Source organism: Bombus vosnesenskii, unplaced genomic scaffold, assembly GCF_011952255.1.
Source record: "Bombus vosnesenskii isolate JDL3184/JDL3185 unplaced genomic scaffold, Bvos_JDL3184-5_v1.1 scf7180000016263, whole genome shotgun sequence".
NCBI classification, from domain to species: Eukaryota; Metazoa; Arthropoda; class Insecta; order Hymenoptera; family Apidae; genus Bombus; species Bombus vosnesenskii.
The window spans coordinates 615,189-631,472 of NW_022884332.1; the positions used below are offsets into that span (position 1 = coordinate 615,189).

Here is a 16,284-nt window from a genome sequence, read left to right on the forward strand (position 1 = left end):
GTAATAAAATGCTGCTCAAGTAACATATACACTATCCTGCGATATATATCGGTATTAGGATTTTCAACTATTATTTACAGTGAAAATACGAGAGAAGATTCGGTTACAAACTAGCCATCGTGTCAAGTTGCCAATTTGTATTCCTGTGGAGTTAACAGGAAGTGCAACTTGGTCTCGATTGTAACGGTAACGACAAAAGATATACCGTATATAATCATGTACGGTATTTTATTTCGTGACAATGGTACGAATTTACGGAATAACGTACTTGTCTTGGAATTTCTTAGTCATTTGTGAAAATGAGAAAATTTCGATCGTACACATAACCAAAACTCTTGAAAATTTTCTTTGATCAATAAATTTATAAAATTTAATAAAATAATAAATTTATAAAAAATATGTTTATAAAATTAAAGATCGCAAAGATCATATCCAGAGATTTTTTCGTTGACTTAAGTTTTATATCTGAAAGATAAAAAATAATTTACGTAAAAGACGAATGGCATGAGAGCATACCTTTCTCAATAGATGCAGGCATTGAAGTCATTGTCCTATACTGGCATTCAAATCACCTCTAATCTATCTGATATAACTTGCGGTATCGAAACTATATGTACATGATTAGTTATAAGTGGTCTAGATATTATATTTGATAAATTAAAAATGTAATAAGAAGAAATTAAATAAATTTTATTATATTTCGTGATATTTGAAACAGTCATGTAATTGAAAAAGTAAAATCGCTCCCTTTTTATAATGTTACAATACGCACAAATTTTATTATATTTGTTCTATGTACAAGATTTATATTGTAACATTATATTATTACATAATCGTGTAAATTATTAACTTTTGAGATAAAAGTAAAAAATTAAACAATTGTTCGATAAAAAATAAAACACATTAACTATGGTGGCTTTTTGATCTTCAATTATTATTGTTCTTTTTTTGTCTGTGTATACAAGTCTGTAATGAAATATTATAAAATATTAGAAATAAAACGTAAATAATTCAATAGATCGTTGGGAGATGTAAATGCTTCTCATCGCAATTTTTATGAATTGTTTATTGAAGAAAATATATTTTCCTAATATCTTTTTCATGAGATTAGGAATTCCGTACCGTAAAAATGCCACATAAATAAATGGTAAATAATTGTGATTGTAAACATCTAAAATTTTTTGTATTTATAAGATACATTATGATTTCTTTAAAATAAATGTTTTTAAATATTGAGAATATTTCGTAAGATACTTACGTTTCACATGATGCAATAGAGCTGCATAAGAAAAGTAATTCGAACAATGAAAATATAATTTCCGAATTATATTCCATTAAAAAATTACTATGTATGATTGTCGTATATTACACATTTTTTTTTTGTTTTAGATATAATTATCAACACTTTTTTAAGCTATTATATTTTAACATCGGTTTATAGAAATTCACTGCGCATGATTTTAAACTAGTCGTGAATGCAATAAACACTGGTTATTATAATTTTCATGTAATTTTCATACAAAATATTCGTAATGGGGTGGTTATCTAACAAACCTAGATAAAATATGTATAAAATTCGCACTTTATGATATTATTATGTAATATTATTAATTCTTTCATTAACTAGCGTCTACTTTAACGTAATCCAACAAATAATGATATGATATGCTTACACTATGGCATCTTTACAGTATGACACACATTTTTAGCTGTGTGGAATTGGCGTTAGTTTTATTGATTCCTATAATTACAGGCGATAATCATCTTGTGTGTAAAGTACTTCAATTCAACTACAGCTATAAATTCAATCATTGATTTGTTATTTGGACACCATATATATACCATGCTTTGATGCGGGCTGCGTTAGCTAGAACAAAAATAGATTCCGCAAATTCAAACACATACAGACATCTCTCTTGCTTCATTCGAGATGATATTTACTTTGTGGTTGGTCTTCTCGAAGGTTCTGAGGCAGTAGGCGGTGGAGGTGGACCCCTACGTGCCAATTCTTCTAAATATCCCATTAACAGCCGCGTTCGTTCAGCAGCGGCCGCTTCCAATACGAGAAATCTTCGATCTTTTCTTAAAATTTCTTCAATTTCAGCTAAATGTGCACTATTGTCTTGCACCTTTTTATATGTTTTATCAGTGATAAGTTTTGTTTCCTAAAATTTACATTTACTCAAATTTATTAAGCGATCAACTTCTAAAACATGTTGCATAATAGTAAAAACGGAAGTGATAATATATTCTTAACATACTTGAAGAAGTTCCCTAAAATCGGCCTTGGCCGCAACAAGTTTATCTTTAATGTACTCTTTGAACTCCTTTTCGCATTTCTGCAAAGAAAAGAAATAATTATAGTACATACAGTAGTGGAAGAAAGTGATTTATAATTCAGATTTCTATATAGTTTTAAATAAATTACGTACCCGATCGCTAGACGAAAATTTGAGATATCTAGGATCGTCTTTTAATGATTTTTTAATATCCCTCCATGAAGCGGTAAGTTCAGTAGAAGCGCCTACCTCATCAAGCAGCTCGCGGAACTTATCACGTTTCTTACGACTAAGCTGTTCTATGTGTTCATTAAATAGTCTTTCTTTTTCCTCGCGATCTAAACTTTCAGCTAATTCCCATCTATGATCTTTCCTCAATTGTCGTTTCGCTTCCCGCCATGCTAAGTCACCATTCCTTACCTGCAAATGTAGGTGGCTTATTAAGCGCACTGGACTAATTAAAATTCATCATACATTACGTAGAAAAGATACATACCAAGTCTGCAAGAAGTGCACTAAAGTGCTGTACTGCCTCTGTATGACGATGGTGCTGCCTTTCCTTATCTCTATCACGAAGATGCGTAGCAAGAGTCCTCTGAACTTCTCTTTCTCTCTCACGAAGACTGGCTTCTGCTCTTCTTTCACGTTCTCGTTTCTGTTTCTCACGATCTTCTTCTGAATCAGATTGGTCTTCCGTGTTCTCCTTCTGAACAAGGAAGAGATACGTAAATTTCCAAAAAAGTAATTTCAATTGGCTGAAAAAGTTTGACCACTTACATCATTCTCCTTTTTTGATGGTTTTTCATCGTTATCTTCGATTTCTCCGCTTTCCTTCTCTGACACTGCCTCCTTTTTTTCCTTGCCGTTTTCCTCCGAAGTTGCTTCGATCCGGCGTTTTTTATCCTTCGAACTGTCCTTATCAAGCCGATCCTTTGACGATTTATCCTTGTACTTATCAACATCCTTTCGGTCCCTATCTTTCTTCTCGGACTTGTGATGATCTTTATCTCTGTGCCGGTGGTCTTTGTCTTTCTCCTTTTCCTTTTTCCTCTCCTCCTTTAGCATACGAATGTAATCCCTAAACCAATCTTCCCTCGTGCTTGCTGACTCTACGACTCTGTACCTCCAATCTGATTCCAACTTTTTCTTACAATCGCTCCAATGCGAATGTCTGTCGATGTCTTTGTGTTCACGTAGCATCGCTATGAATTCCTTTTTCACCTGAAACGCATTTACCATAACAGTTTTCATCATTGAAGAATAATCAGCCCTTGCTTACACTCTATTTATACAATTCTGGCTTGAAATTGATTTTCTTATTTATTTATTGAATTATTTATCTTTTTTTGCTTGTTTCAGTTTTATCATGCACGCTTAAGAATTTCCAACCAATGAATACACGTTCAGCCACATTACAATCAGTTTATATTATTATTATATATATAAATATGTATGTATAATATATAGGTGTCTATAAAAATTTATGGCTTGTAATGTGGATCAAACTATGTCAACTTGCAAACCTTTTTATTGGTTTTCAAACTACATTTCGTTAGGGGTAGAAGAAATAGTCATTCATGTCATTCGTTCGTGTCAGGAGGTATCACAACGTTAAGGGCTCTACTTGTTGGAATTTTTAATGAAATAAGCTGGTCAGTTTTGCTGAAAAAAATTATAATCATTATAGCTGTAAAAATAATTATTTGCTTAACCGAATCATCATTAAATACTTTGCATATTGCGATACGAAATATAAGAAAATATGACACTGAAATGTAAAAATAGAAAGAAAAAAGTATGTTATTATTTAATGATGAGACGGGATATAAAACGGATAAATTTTTATCTGCTGCCCTTGCTGAAAAGAAAAGCTGCGTTAGTATATTGTCACGAGATTTTGAAAAGATTAAAAGTTCTTAGCCGTTCAAATTACGAAACGAGGTTTTACTTTTACTAATTATTCCACAGTATTTGCCCAAAATTTATAAATCTCTATTTCTTATTGGTCTTATTCAAGAATTATATGATGTTTCGTGAATGGAGTAGTAACTATAAAATAATGGAGTAGTAATACAATTTTTAATATAAAGAATAGAACAATTTTTAATGAAACTTAATCTTTCATGTTTTTCATTAATACAATTCTAAACTACTTAAAAAATGTTTGGATTTTATTACTATAAAATACTCTATAACTAATGAATCGATTCATTTAAAGATTTTATATGTCTCTGGTTCCTTTACTTCTACATATATTATCAAAATAAAAAATAACAGCAATATTCAACTTGTTTATTTCAAATTCCCATTACGTAATTTGTGAACGACCTATGGTTTCAATATAATGATAATAATCTGTTATTTTATTTATCTAAACTTATACACATCTATTTCACAATGAAAAGTTGAGTTAGAGTTCAGAGTAGCTGGCACATTTTGGTCTTGAATTTTTTATTATAGTTATTACTCGGATCCCGATCCTATACAATTTTAAGGTAGTAAAAAATTTGTGCCACAATTGTCTAATTTTTATTTAAACACAATAGAGTTGCAATGTCCACTTCTAATATTTTTACGACAAAAGCAGTCAAGGTTCTCTGAAGAATACAAACCAAATTTCATGAAAGCACACTCATTCTATCATTTCAATATACTCATCTCATGTTGCTTCAAATATATTAAATTTTAAACAAAAATACTTATATTGCATTTAGTGAGAAAAAAATATTTTTTGTAATAATTTAAAAAGATAGCAATAAAAGAAGAAATACTTTGACACCAATTAAAATGCATATTTTATTAATTTCTGATGTAGGTTCTTTATATTTAAACTTTATATTTAAACTTTAATATATTATGTATTGACATAAGAACAATTGCCAAAAAGATTGATATTTCCTTCGAACTTTTCCCTTTTTTATTTATCGAGACCCTTCATACAAACAAACTCGACGAAATTTTACTAGATGTAAAATAAAGTGCAAGGAAAAAATGAATTTGTTCTTATGTTGATACATCGATTATGAAATAGATTGGTAGCTTTTGTTTCTCAAAATAAATAACGGTTCTTTATCTCCAGAAAACAGAACAAAATCTACAAATATGATTTTGGAATTGAAGCTACCATTGGGGTTGTTGACACCTTACTTTTGCTGATAATAAATTCAATTTCTTTGAAATTGGTTTTGATTTTTGGGGAAAAGTTAATCTTTTGAAGTAACGAGGATTACGAGTAATATACAAATACCGAGTTCGTTCATTCTCATGACTCTGCTTTGGAGTAAAGAATGCGGCGCGCAAGGGTGTGCCAACTGTGCCACGCAGTGTAGGTGGGGATGGTAGATGACATCATCCATGCCACCAACCAGCTTCAGAACCAAGCCACTCCACATACGGAACCTGTCCTGCCTGCCTCCTGACTGAAGTGGAGAGTTCAGAACACATAAGTATATAAGGAACCGTCACATACTAAGATTTTATTCTCTACATCTCCCATCTTACAGCTACAAAACTTTTGTCTATCGAGAAAATCTACTGGAGTAGAGAATTATTAGAGAAACTTCTCCTGGTATGTGTTCTTCAGCCATTAATTTAGGAATTCATATTAGATAAATCTTACAAGTGGAACAAAATAGTAACATACCTATAGAACCTGAAAGAATGATTAATTATTGCTGAAAATATAAATTTATTATGCATTATATCCTGTCTAATTTAAGATTTTATTTAATATTCATTTACGTATCATCACATATCGTATCTTTTTCAAACAGTAAAATAATAGAAATTTTGGTGCTGAATAAAAACTTATTCAGGTTTTATATAACTTATCGCGAATATATTATATATTATATGTTTTCATTTGATATTCTCTTCGTTGATATTATGATTTCCCAGAACGAAATGGAGGATGTATATATGAAAATGAGATTTGGCATGGAAGAGGGAAAGGTTTAATGGATTTATTCCAAAAGAACTTTTCTTTTATGATACTTTGATATATCCGGAGAATTGAGGTACACAGAAACGTACAAGATATCCTCAAATATTTCAGAACATTTCAAAGCATCGATTTGCATATTATATAGCTAAAAAAAATTTAGCACAAGTACCTTAATTCTCACATATTTAAAAAATTTGTTATGTTCTTTTATCGCGCGAATGAAATAATATTTATAGGATTTTTTCTTATTTATGGTATTGATTAAGGTAGTGAATGTCTGAAGGTGAATTTATATTGTTTCAATTAAGATTTTGATATTGTAGCATGAATCCTGAAAAGTAATATTTTCATTGCAACAAGATCAATGATGTTAATAAAATGAAAATACCTGTTCTCGTTTTGCTGTTTTTTCCTCTTTTTCCTTCTTTCGCACTTCCAGCAGATATTCGTTGAATAGGCTCTCCCGTTCACGCATCTTTTCTACATTCTTAAACCGTTCATCACGCCCATGTTTTTGAGCAAAATCACTAAATGAAGATCTAAATTGTAAAAAAAAAAAAAAATTAAAAACATTTAATTTTTTTCTAAAGCTTTAAAGAATCTTTTAAAGCCATTACGTACTTCCCATGAAGACCAGCTTCTTCTAGTAGCTTTTGAAATTGTTCTTTCCGTTCCTTCATTTTGTTCCTCTTTTCCCGCCTCTCTTCTTCCGCCCTCTCCTTTACGTACTTCTCGAAAACTTGTTTTCTCTCCTTTGATGTTAAAAGTAAGTATCGGGGGTCAAATACAATTTTGTGAAGCTCCTTCTCCCAAGTACTAAACGCGGATACCTACCAAGAACAATTATTTCAAATAAATAAATTTTATCTCTTATTAATGTTACTTATCAATTTATACTTGTTTACATCTTTCTCTGCAAGCATATCCCTAAACGATTTAATTCTTGTCTCCAAAGGAACAATCGCCCTTTCTCTAGCAGCTCGTACTTCTGCCTCTATTGCAGCCTCTTTTCCGATATCGATAGTTTTTTTATTCTCTTTCTCCTCTTCTTCTTTTGGCGCTGTGGCTAAAGCAGGAAATATCGTAATTTTATTAATACGTACATTTTTTTAAATATAATACATGGTTATGAGCGTAGTATAATTTACTTTTTGTATCATCCTGTTTCATCTTTTTTGCTGGTACTGGTTCATCATCACTGCTTTCACTTGTATCCGATTGACGCGTCGGTTTCGTAGCTACCACTGCATCTGGCGGAGTAGACACCATTTTATCGACATCTTGACGACCAATGAGATCATCTGGTCTTTCCCAGACAGAAATACGCGATGAGGGATTATAAAAGAATACGCGTCCATCGCCCGTCCAAACAACACACCTAGTAAACAAAATTTAAATTTAAATTTTGCCTAAGAATCGTAAAAAGTAGTAAATTAATTTTGTACCAAGGAGTTCCAGGTACTGGTGTACTAGAGATTGGTCTCGATTTGTCTTGAGGTTTGGCAGCTTCTTTAGGCGCTGTTTCCTCCTTTTTCGGTTTATTAGCGTCTGTTTCTTTTACACTATCTTTGGTTTCGTGATTACTTTCTTGAGGTTTTTCTTGTTTTGTGGCTTCTGTGGTTACATTGTTATTAGTAACGGTGGAAGTAGTCACGGCAGTATTCGTAGAGATGGTAGCTGCTTCTTCTGCTTTTTGCCGTAGCGCTAATTTTGCATCTAGCGATAATGATAAATAATTTTTCATATTGTTCATCTTGTTTCTAAATCTATGTTATACATTATATTAAATACATACTTTCGAGATCCTTTAGAGCTTGTGGCTTTTCCCAAACAGATTCTCCAGCTTTACTATTATAATAATATAATCTTCCATCCGGAGCACGATGTTCCGTCCATACCATAGCAGATGCTACTAGTTCCTGATCCAACTGAGCTAATATAGCAGGATCTTCTGCTGGAGCTTGTGGAGCCATGACTCCATGTGGCATTTGTGGCATACCTAATATGAATATTTTTTTGTCATAAAAAATATAACTATTTTTTATGTGCGTATATCTATATATACATCATATTACCCCAATTTGCTTGTGGTGGACCATAGCCTCCGAAAGGCTGGAACCCTGGCGGTGGCATACCAAAAGGTGCTGCTCCAAATTGTGTTGCAATTGGACCACCAAATTGATTTGGCATCCTGTGTTGCATAGGTATCATATTAGGAGGAGGTTGCATCATATTTGTATTTACTGCTGGGGTATTCATAGTTGGGGTATTAGTTACAGTTGTAGGTGCTGTACCTGTATAGAAAATATAATATTATAATATTTTTATTAAATTATTATACGTGTTAATTTTAATTTTTTGAACCAAAATTAACATATTATACCATTTGCTTGCGTTGTGTCAGCTGGTTGTGCATTCATGTCTGGTGTTTCACCAAGTGTAGGAGGTGGCCCTGTACCAGGTGGAGCAGTACTAAGTTGACTGATAGCATCTGCGTTATTTGTTGAAGATTGTTCGCTACTTTGAGACACCCTATTTTCATTAATTTGATTAGGAGTAGTAGCCGTAGAAGCAGGAGTGCCAGTTGGGGCTGTTTGTTTAGATGCTCCATGTACCAGTTGTTCTAACTGTAAAAAGAATTAACATCGTAACAATACAAAAATATTCTATTTATATATAATCACACAGGTTTTAATAGTAGAAATCTATAATGGAATTTAACCAACCTGATCTTGCACCATGACCTTAACATTTGGTCCCTCTGGTTTTGTCCATGTAGTTTCCCTTGTACGAATGTTATAATAATATGATTTACCATCTGGTGTTTTTGTTTCTACCCATACCTCTCCATTGAGATCTAAGCCTGGAATGTTTGCTTGTTGCGCCTGTTGTTGCGGGGGCTGCTGTTGACCTGGAATCTATAACAAAGTTCCAAGTGTTAGAACAAGATATTTGCATGTCTCTCTATGTTTCTGTAAATCAAAATTTACGTTATTCATATTGGGTGGTCCCATTCCAGGAGGTGGTCCATAAGGTCCAGGACCTGTCCCAATTGGGCCATTCATCATGTGTGGTGGTGGCTAATTACATATAAAGTTAAATTATATGTAATCATTTTATTGAAAAAATGACACATATTGACATAAAATTAAATGATAATTACCATTCCTGGAGGTCCCATAAGATTTGGCGGTCCCATCAGATTTGGTGGCCCCATAGGTCCCCAACTAGGATCGAACGGCGGAGGCCCTCGGAAACGTGGTCCTGCTGGACCCGGTGGACAATTTGGCCTAGGAGGTCCCTCAAATGGAAATCCGTTATTTGCTCCACGAAACATCGGTCCCCTAGGTCCAAATCCTCTTCCTCTAAATCTCGGAGGTCCACCTCTCATGGGAAAATCAAACCCACCTCTGCCACGACCCCTTAAATTATTGTTATATGTCGTGACTATGTACTTTACGTACCATACGTCTGAATCATTTACCCAAGCGTAGACATCTTCTGCATCTTCGTTTCTTTTCATACTAATTTTACATTTAACAAAGAAATTTGGATGGAGCAATGACACGTAAAAATCATCTATGTGTGACATAAAAATCATTTATATAATTCTTAATAAGAAACATTATAAATATTCTCCAAGGTATTATTTACCTTCTTTCATGTTACAATAACTACGTAACAAAAAAACGATTTACATTCAAAAATGAAAACCATTACAACAGTAAGTTCATGAAACAAATCAATGAAACAATGTATCAAATAATTGTGGGTAAATCATTTCATCGTACAGGAGCGTAAGTAGAAACAATAGTCGCGTTTCCATAGCATTAAAGGTATAAGGAACTCATGGTAATATGAAGTTTGATCGTTTCGGTTAAACATATATAAGGGGTAAGGTATAAGTATCGCGAGGGGGACAACCTAACCTTACTTTTCTATTTGGTATTTTCGACAATTAATCAGAGGGACGTATGAAATGTTAAGAGAAACTATAACGCACCTAAACCCTCCTCGACCCCGTGGTACGAAATGCCTATAATCTTCACCGTCGAAACTGTAATCTTCAGTTTCTTCCATGCCCTCTTCATTGTGTTCCTGCTCATTATTAGAAGCGGTTTCCGTAGTTGCGGGAGTTTGCTCGGTACTCGTTTCCATTTCACAATAATATAGAAATTAGAAATTTCCTTTCTACACGCCCATTTATTTCTTTTCTCAGCTCACAAAAATGCCGCAAACAAATCACTATTTTATTCAATGTAAGCCGTAAACATATCATTACCAACATAATAAAAGTACTTTCCTAGATTCATTGCCAGTGCTGTAAACCTAACGGTCATTATATTGTACGCGCGATGTGAATTGGTATAGGCCTGTTGGTTTCTTTTGAATATCTTGTACGATAATAAAGTAAATTGTAGCGCGGCGAATTTAACTGTACAGCAGCGTAGCCGAGGCAACAAACAAACGTTATTTATTTCAAATTTTATATTTACTTTCGTTACCATGGGAAAGAACATTGCCAAGGCATAAATTGCTCGCTTTCTAATATTATAAACTCCAATAAAATTAATGTTTATTAATAACAATTTGTGTTATTGGGTAACGAATAAGTCGTAGATTGTCATGTAAAATCCGAGCAGATAAATGGGTTACTATGCGACCTAAAAGGTTAGAATCGTTGAATCATAGAATCATCACGCTGAGCTCAGAGTCTAAGTAAATTTCATTAAAACGCAAATCTTTGTTAAAGTACTCATTCTATTATAATTCAGTTTTAAATATAAATTATTGTTCAAGTGAATCTTTCTCGTCGTGTATTTCTTCGTTTAAACGTCGAGTTATTTTGTTGAATCGTTTGACGTTGTTACGCGAGCAGAGTGTTTTAGCATTCCATGGGTTGCAACCGCGCCAAATTTCCCAAAATCTTGAAAAGGCACGTAACACGCAATATTAGTCAGTGTCTTTTTGTGTTGGTTCGTCGAGAGATTTCTAGCGAATAAAATTTAGTATTTTTGTAACATATTTGTTTAAATCGTGAATAATAAAAACATCAATTCATAGTTTGTGTCTGTAGTGACTGTTTCCGTGTTGTTGAACGATAAAATGTCGCGACAATTAGAATTGGAAGCAGTGCAACGATTAAACGAGGTAAGATGGTTATACAAATCTTTTCCCACCATTACTTTGAGCGTCCTAAGAATATATGGCATTTATCAGATTTAATTATGCCCCGTTTACTCACAAATCTTTTTGTCCCACATGTATATTTACCATTTTAAATCATTTATGGCGTCCCTGGCCTACTGAAATGTCATACTTTTGATCAGGACTGTAAGTAAAGTAATTATGAAAATTATCGCAATTTTTAATCGGCCGAACTCAACTTTGTCACCGTTAGTTTTCGAGAACGATTTAAAAAATATGACACTTCGATGCTGAAGAAAGCTTTAAATAATATCGCCCAATCATTGGAATCCCACAAAATGTTATTTTAATAACTGACGAAGTATGTACGATACGATATATGTATAGAACCGAATTAATAACTACGACTGTATTTTCGACCAATCGCGGGGAGACGCAATCGCGAGGAGAGACGTCAACGAGAGTCGTAAATTCCCGTTACGATTATAATAATCGACACCACGAGTTGATCGATCTCCTGATTATCTTCCGTTAAGATAATAGGGGTGATTCAGTTAGTATAACACTGTGATTCACAGAATTATAAGGTTTTTACTTCCAACACTTAAGTTACACTGTTGAGTAGATATAAATCGTAGATGACACTTTGTCGCACGAAGATAAGATAGATATGCACAATAGAGCAAGGCTCTTATAGTTGAATTTAGTATGTTAGTGAACGTAGCACTGGAGGATACTTAATAGAGGAGGTGAATGTTCGATAATCCCGAGAACCGACTTAGATAGTTGATGTGAGTTATACTCCTCTGGCGTTGTATAATAAGTAAAGTTGACTTTTCGTTCTTAGACTTAGACGTTAAGCGTTAGATTTTGACCCTTCTAGCGGCGTAGAAGAAGTTGACTTTTCTAGCGGTGTAGAAGAAGTAAGGTACAGTGACGATGCTATGTCGGAGGAAAGCTAGCGATGGGTGTGTCTAGTGCACGGGACCATCGGATGAGGGAGGTTGGTGGACTAGGAAGGGTCTTAGCCGCCCTCGATAGAAAGTTGCTAGTGGGAAGCATCGTACGTGAGAAAAACTAACTTTCCCGTGTCAGGCCGTAGTACACAATAGTCTTTAGAAAATAATTTGGAAAAACGATATTTGTTCGGTTTGAAGGACCTTAGCTAGCAAATAACTGGGGTTTACGATGGGTCCTTGAGACTATCGAGGATACGCAGTAAGGATGAGCGGATATCTGGTGTTCGTTTGGCCCGCGGTGTATGGCCTGGTCTAGGTAGAGGGTCGCCCGACGTAACAACGACAGTACTGTAATCGATAATGTACTGCATTTCCGATCAACGTAACTAATTAACACAGGAGAAACAAATATTTCCAAAGTATTATGTACCACCATAGTGTACAATATCGCGTACACTAATTACGCGGACTCCGGAAGAACGGTATCGGATGTTCAAAGTAGAAGAGATATCGTACTCAAATGGAACGTGTCTTATATAGGTAAAGTTCTAAAACTAATATCAACGACAATTTTAGACGAAGAACAGGTCAATTTCGACAAATTTTTATCTTTTTCAATGAGATTCAGTATCCTTTATGGTATAACTTTAGAAGCTACCCATCGTGGAACCGCTATCTATACACCAATGAACTCTATTTTCCAGAAAAAAATTTACTTAGAAAAAAAAACTTTTGACTGACAAGCATGTAATGTTACATGATAATCCGTTGCACATGTAATACCTTGCAGATAGTATCCTTGTATGATCACAGATAGATTACCATTCGACGTTACCAAGGTTATTGGTAGGATGGCTGGTCATCTGACCGCCATAAAAGTTGCCATGAACGCAACGTTGACTGTAATCGAGAACATTGTCCTTATGGGAGTCTCCAGAGGAATACGATCGCTTTGATCTAAATCTGTACACGTTAGTGGTGATCTTTAACTCTTATATAGACAATATCACGATCACTATGCGGAGTGTTTAAGAAGAGCATGCTTCTATTTTTCTTTAACGTATGACTCGTCTACGATCTTCTTATGATTTTTGTGTTTCTTAGCACAGTCAAGGATTGACGTTCAGACGATCAATATTTAAAGTTCTCGTACGTAAGAAGTAGTACTCTAGATTCTAGGCTATCGATATATCGATATATCAATATGTATTATCGATACAATGTTTGGAAACGTTAAATATTGACAGTAACATTTACAATAATACTGATCGTTTGAACGCTTCTTTAAGAGTCGATTACTTCGTTCGTTGCTTGGTATTCGTATCGGAGATGAATTAAAATTCCTAACGGAAAGAATATCGTTTTTATCTTTTGGTACTAGCGACTGCAATTAACTATATTTAAACTAAAAAAACATGAAACTTTTCTTTTCATTTTGGATCCCTTTCATATCCTCTTCTATGAATTTTTATATATGTACATATTGTGTATTTTGTCATAGCTTTGGTCAATACATCCTAGCATTAAATTTATTTTTATTTATTCGCGATGATTACTCCACGTTTGACTTCTGATACTATTTTATCTACATGTTGTAGGTTTCCATATAATTTTTAAAAAAGGATTATAATCTTTCTACGGCAATTTAAATTTCTATGTTTTATCGTGAAAATGTGCTAACTTTATTTTCCAAAATGAGAAAGCAATTATTTTCAAGCAATGTAGATTAATAATAATAACAGTAGAAATAGTAATACTATTATTATTATTATTATTATTATTATTATTATTGTTATTACTATTATTATTATTTTGAAGGTTTTGAAGTTGGTATATTTATCGTTTTATCATGTACATTAATTCATCGGTGTGCCTATCCACGTATTAATTTTACCTTTGATCACACAGTGCCACCGCGTATGCACTTAAGACTGTTCATACAACCGATATCTAAAGTGACATGTCACTTGCTTGTCAAAGGCCAGCGATAATAGTATATTCGATATTCCCGTGCAATTAGACTTGGCCAGTGTCTTTATGTATATCATCCTTGTAACGCTTCTGTTTATAGCATGAAATTACATCATTTTTAATTCTGAATCTCTTCACATTTTATTCCTATAAAACAGTATATTCGACTTTTTTTTTTCATTGGATCTTCTTTTACGGTATTCCGAACATTTCAATCGTTATCAATCTTAATAATTTGAAGATCGTTAAAATTAAGAAGATATTTATGCATTTATATAATCATTTATATTACGTAATTATATTTATATAATATATAAGAAATAACGTATCGAATAAGATGAATAATTGAAAATATCGATCAGTATCGAGTAGCTATATCGGATGATCGAACATAAAAGATAGCAATGAACGAAATATCGAACAGAGCGTATTCAATCTCGTTAATGTTTTAATAACGGAGCTTCTAAAGTAAGAAAATCTCATCAAGTACCTAACAACATTCGAAGATGGTATCTCACTGGGGGTAGCCATCCACATGTTATATTATTATATCACTAAGCTATAATATTTTACCAAATGTCCTACTGGACAAATTGTAAAATTTAAATAAATAAATAAAACAAAAAAAAGTACCTAACAACGAGCCACCAGCTTTACGCTGGTCATCTCCATTAGTATTTCTTCGCACTGATACACGTCGCTATTAACATATTATTATTATTATGATATTAATACAGTTTGCTTTAGAAAACATGTTTCATACGTAGTTAATAACATTCTGAGATAATTACCGAAATCGTCAACGAGTTTTTCAACGATTCGATACACTGTTCCCTGTAAACTGTGAATCGATAATCGTCTGTGCTCGCGTTCATCGACAAGAGTAAATTAATATTCGTGCAATCGCCCGATGTAATTCAGACGTGGCATTCCCAATTAGCACCGACTAATTTCGCGGCCTGCCGCGATCGGTTGTGTTACGTGTATTAGTATTGAGTTGCCGCACGGAGAACTTCCCCCGTTAACCCGCGAGAGATTATTGTTGGAACTTGAATAACGGGCATGCCTTCGATTCTCCATGACCGTGTTAAGTTCCGTTCGATGTATATTAAATTTCCACATCGACGTCCGCTCTTCGCGCAGCATTTCTCTTCAAATTCGAATTGCAATGGCCCACATTTGCCGGCGAACCATTTAATTTCCTCTTTCTTTGTGCCAATTTTACCACTTTGTTCCCTTTATTTCACCTATCTATTTTCTGTTTTCTTCCTTTCCACGTAATCGTTTTATTTGTTCAAATATTTTATCTACAAAGAGTCGTTCTAAATATTCCATGTTCCTTTTATGGGTGCTTTTCCTGTGATATTTGCTACTAAAAAAATTCATGACTATGTCCTCACAATTCGTATGTTCATCGACCCATTCTTTTATATCACCGGGCATAGCAATGTTATACATATAATTCTAATATTTATGATGAAATACAGCTCCAATTAAAACCATAGAAATACCGTTAGTCCATTCACTTTCGTATTTCCAACAATTTGTTCCATTATTCCACATATGAATTCTAGATGGAAAGCCAACTATTCGGACTGGAAACTCTCTCCATACCTCATAAGCAAATTCTATTTCATCGGCAGTTAACATAACAATATCATCATCTATTGATAGAACTGCTTCAGTTTCAATTTCGTCGTAAGGACCCATGTTCTTTTTCTTTTTATAAATAACGTTAATTCACATTTGTTTGTTTCGAGGTATTTAAGAGCTTCCTGATAATTCTGATAGGATGATCCTGAATATCCTCATACGTTTATACGGTTTATTGATAGCAAAATCAATGCATCAACTTTAAATAATTATTTTAGAAATAATACGCGATCCATATTCAAATTACCGCACCTATTACCCTTCACAAATCGTAACGTCTTCGAAACTGAAATATTCAAACGAAGCCAGAAGACGCACTCTTGCACGATAA

General features: G+C 33.6%; 1 protein-coding gene across 4 annotated transcripts; it reads right to left on the reverse strand.

The window, feature by feature from the left end:
• Positions 1-1,372: 1,372 nt before the first annotated feature.
• LOC117242089 (transcription elongation regulator 1) lies at positions 1,373-10,510 on the reverse strand. 4 transcript variants are annotated; one of them, XR_004495178.1, is made up of 19 exons: positions 10,226-10,380; positions 9,386-9,644; positions 9,213-9,302; positions 8,949-9,140; positions 8,606-8,849; positions 8,298-8,516; positions 8,018-8,221; positions 7,668-7,938; positions 7,371-7,600; positions 7,128-7,288; positions 6,844-7,052; positions 6,611-6,761; positions 3,057-3,500; positions 2,776-2,985; positions 2,433-2,699; positions 2,262-2,339; positions 1,942-2,165; positions 1,674-1,867; positions 1,373-1,554 (listed from the first exon to the last, which is right to left on the reverse strand). XR_004495178.1 is itself a non-coding variant. In XM_033508466.1 (18 exons), the coding sequence occupies exons 1-18, from the start codon at positions 10,378-10,380 to the stop codon at positions 1,864-1,866; spliced, it is 3,600 nt and encodes a 1,199-aa protein (XP_033364357.1). In that variant the 5' UTR covers positions 10,381-10,510; the 3' UTR covers positions 1,373-1,863. The 4 variants fall into 4 exon arrangements, 3 of the variants coding, with proteins under 3 accessions (XP_033364357.1, XP_033364356.1, XP_033364358.1); XM_033508466.1 differs by having other exon boundaries at positions 1,373-1,867; positions 9,386-9,632; positions 10,226-10,510; XM_033508465.1 differs by having other exon boundaries at positions 1,373-1,867; positions 10,226-10,509.
• Between the last annotated feature and the right edge of the window lie 5,774 nt (positions 10,511-16,284).

Bases quoted from the DNA above. Each gene is read 5' to 3' on its own strand.
- LOC117242089 (XM_033508465.1), bottom strand. From the start codon at position 10,380: ATGGAAACGAGTACCGAGCAAACTCCCGCAACTACGGAAACCGCTTCT. The intron at 7,939-8,017 runs GTATGTATTTAA...CATTATCGCTAG, and splicing joins AGCTCTAAAGGATCTCGAAA to ATGCAAAATTAGCGCTACGG. The intron at 2,166-2,261 runs GTATGTTAAGAA...TGTAAATTTTAG, and splicing joins ATTTTAGGGAACTTCTTCAA to GAAACAAAACTTATCACTGA.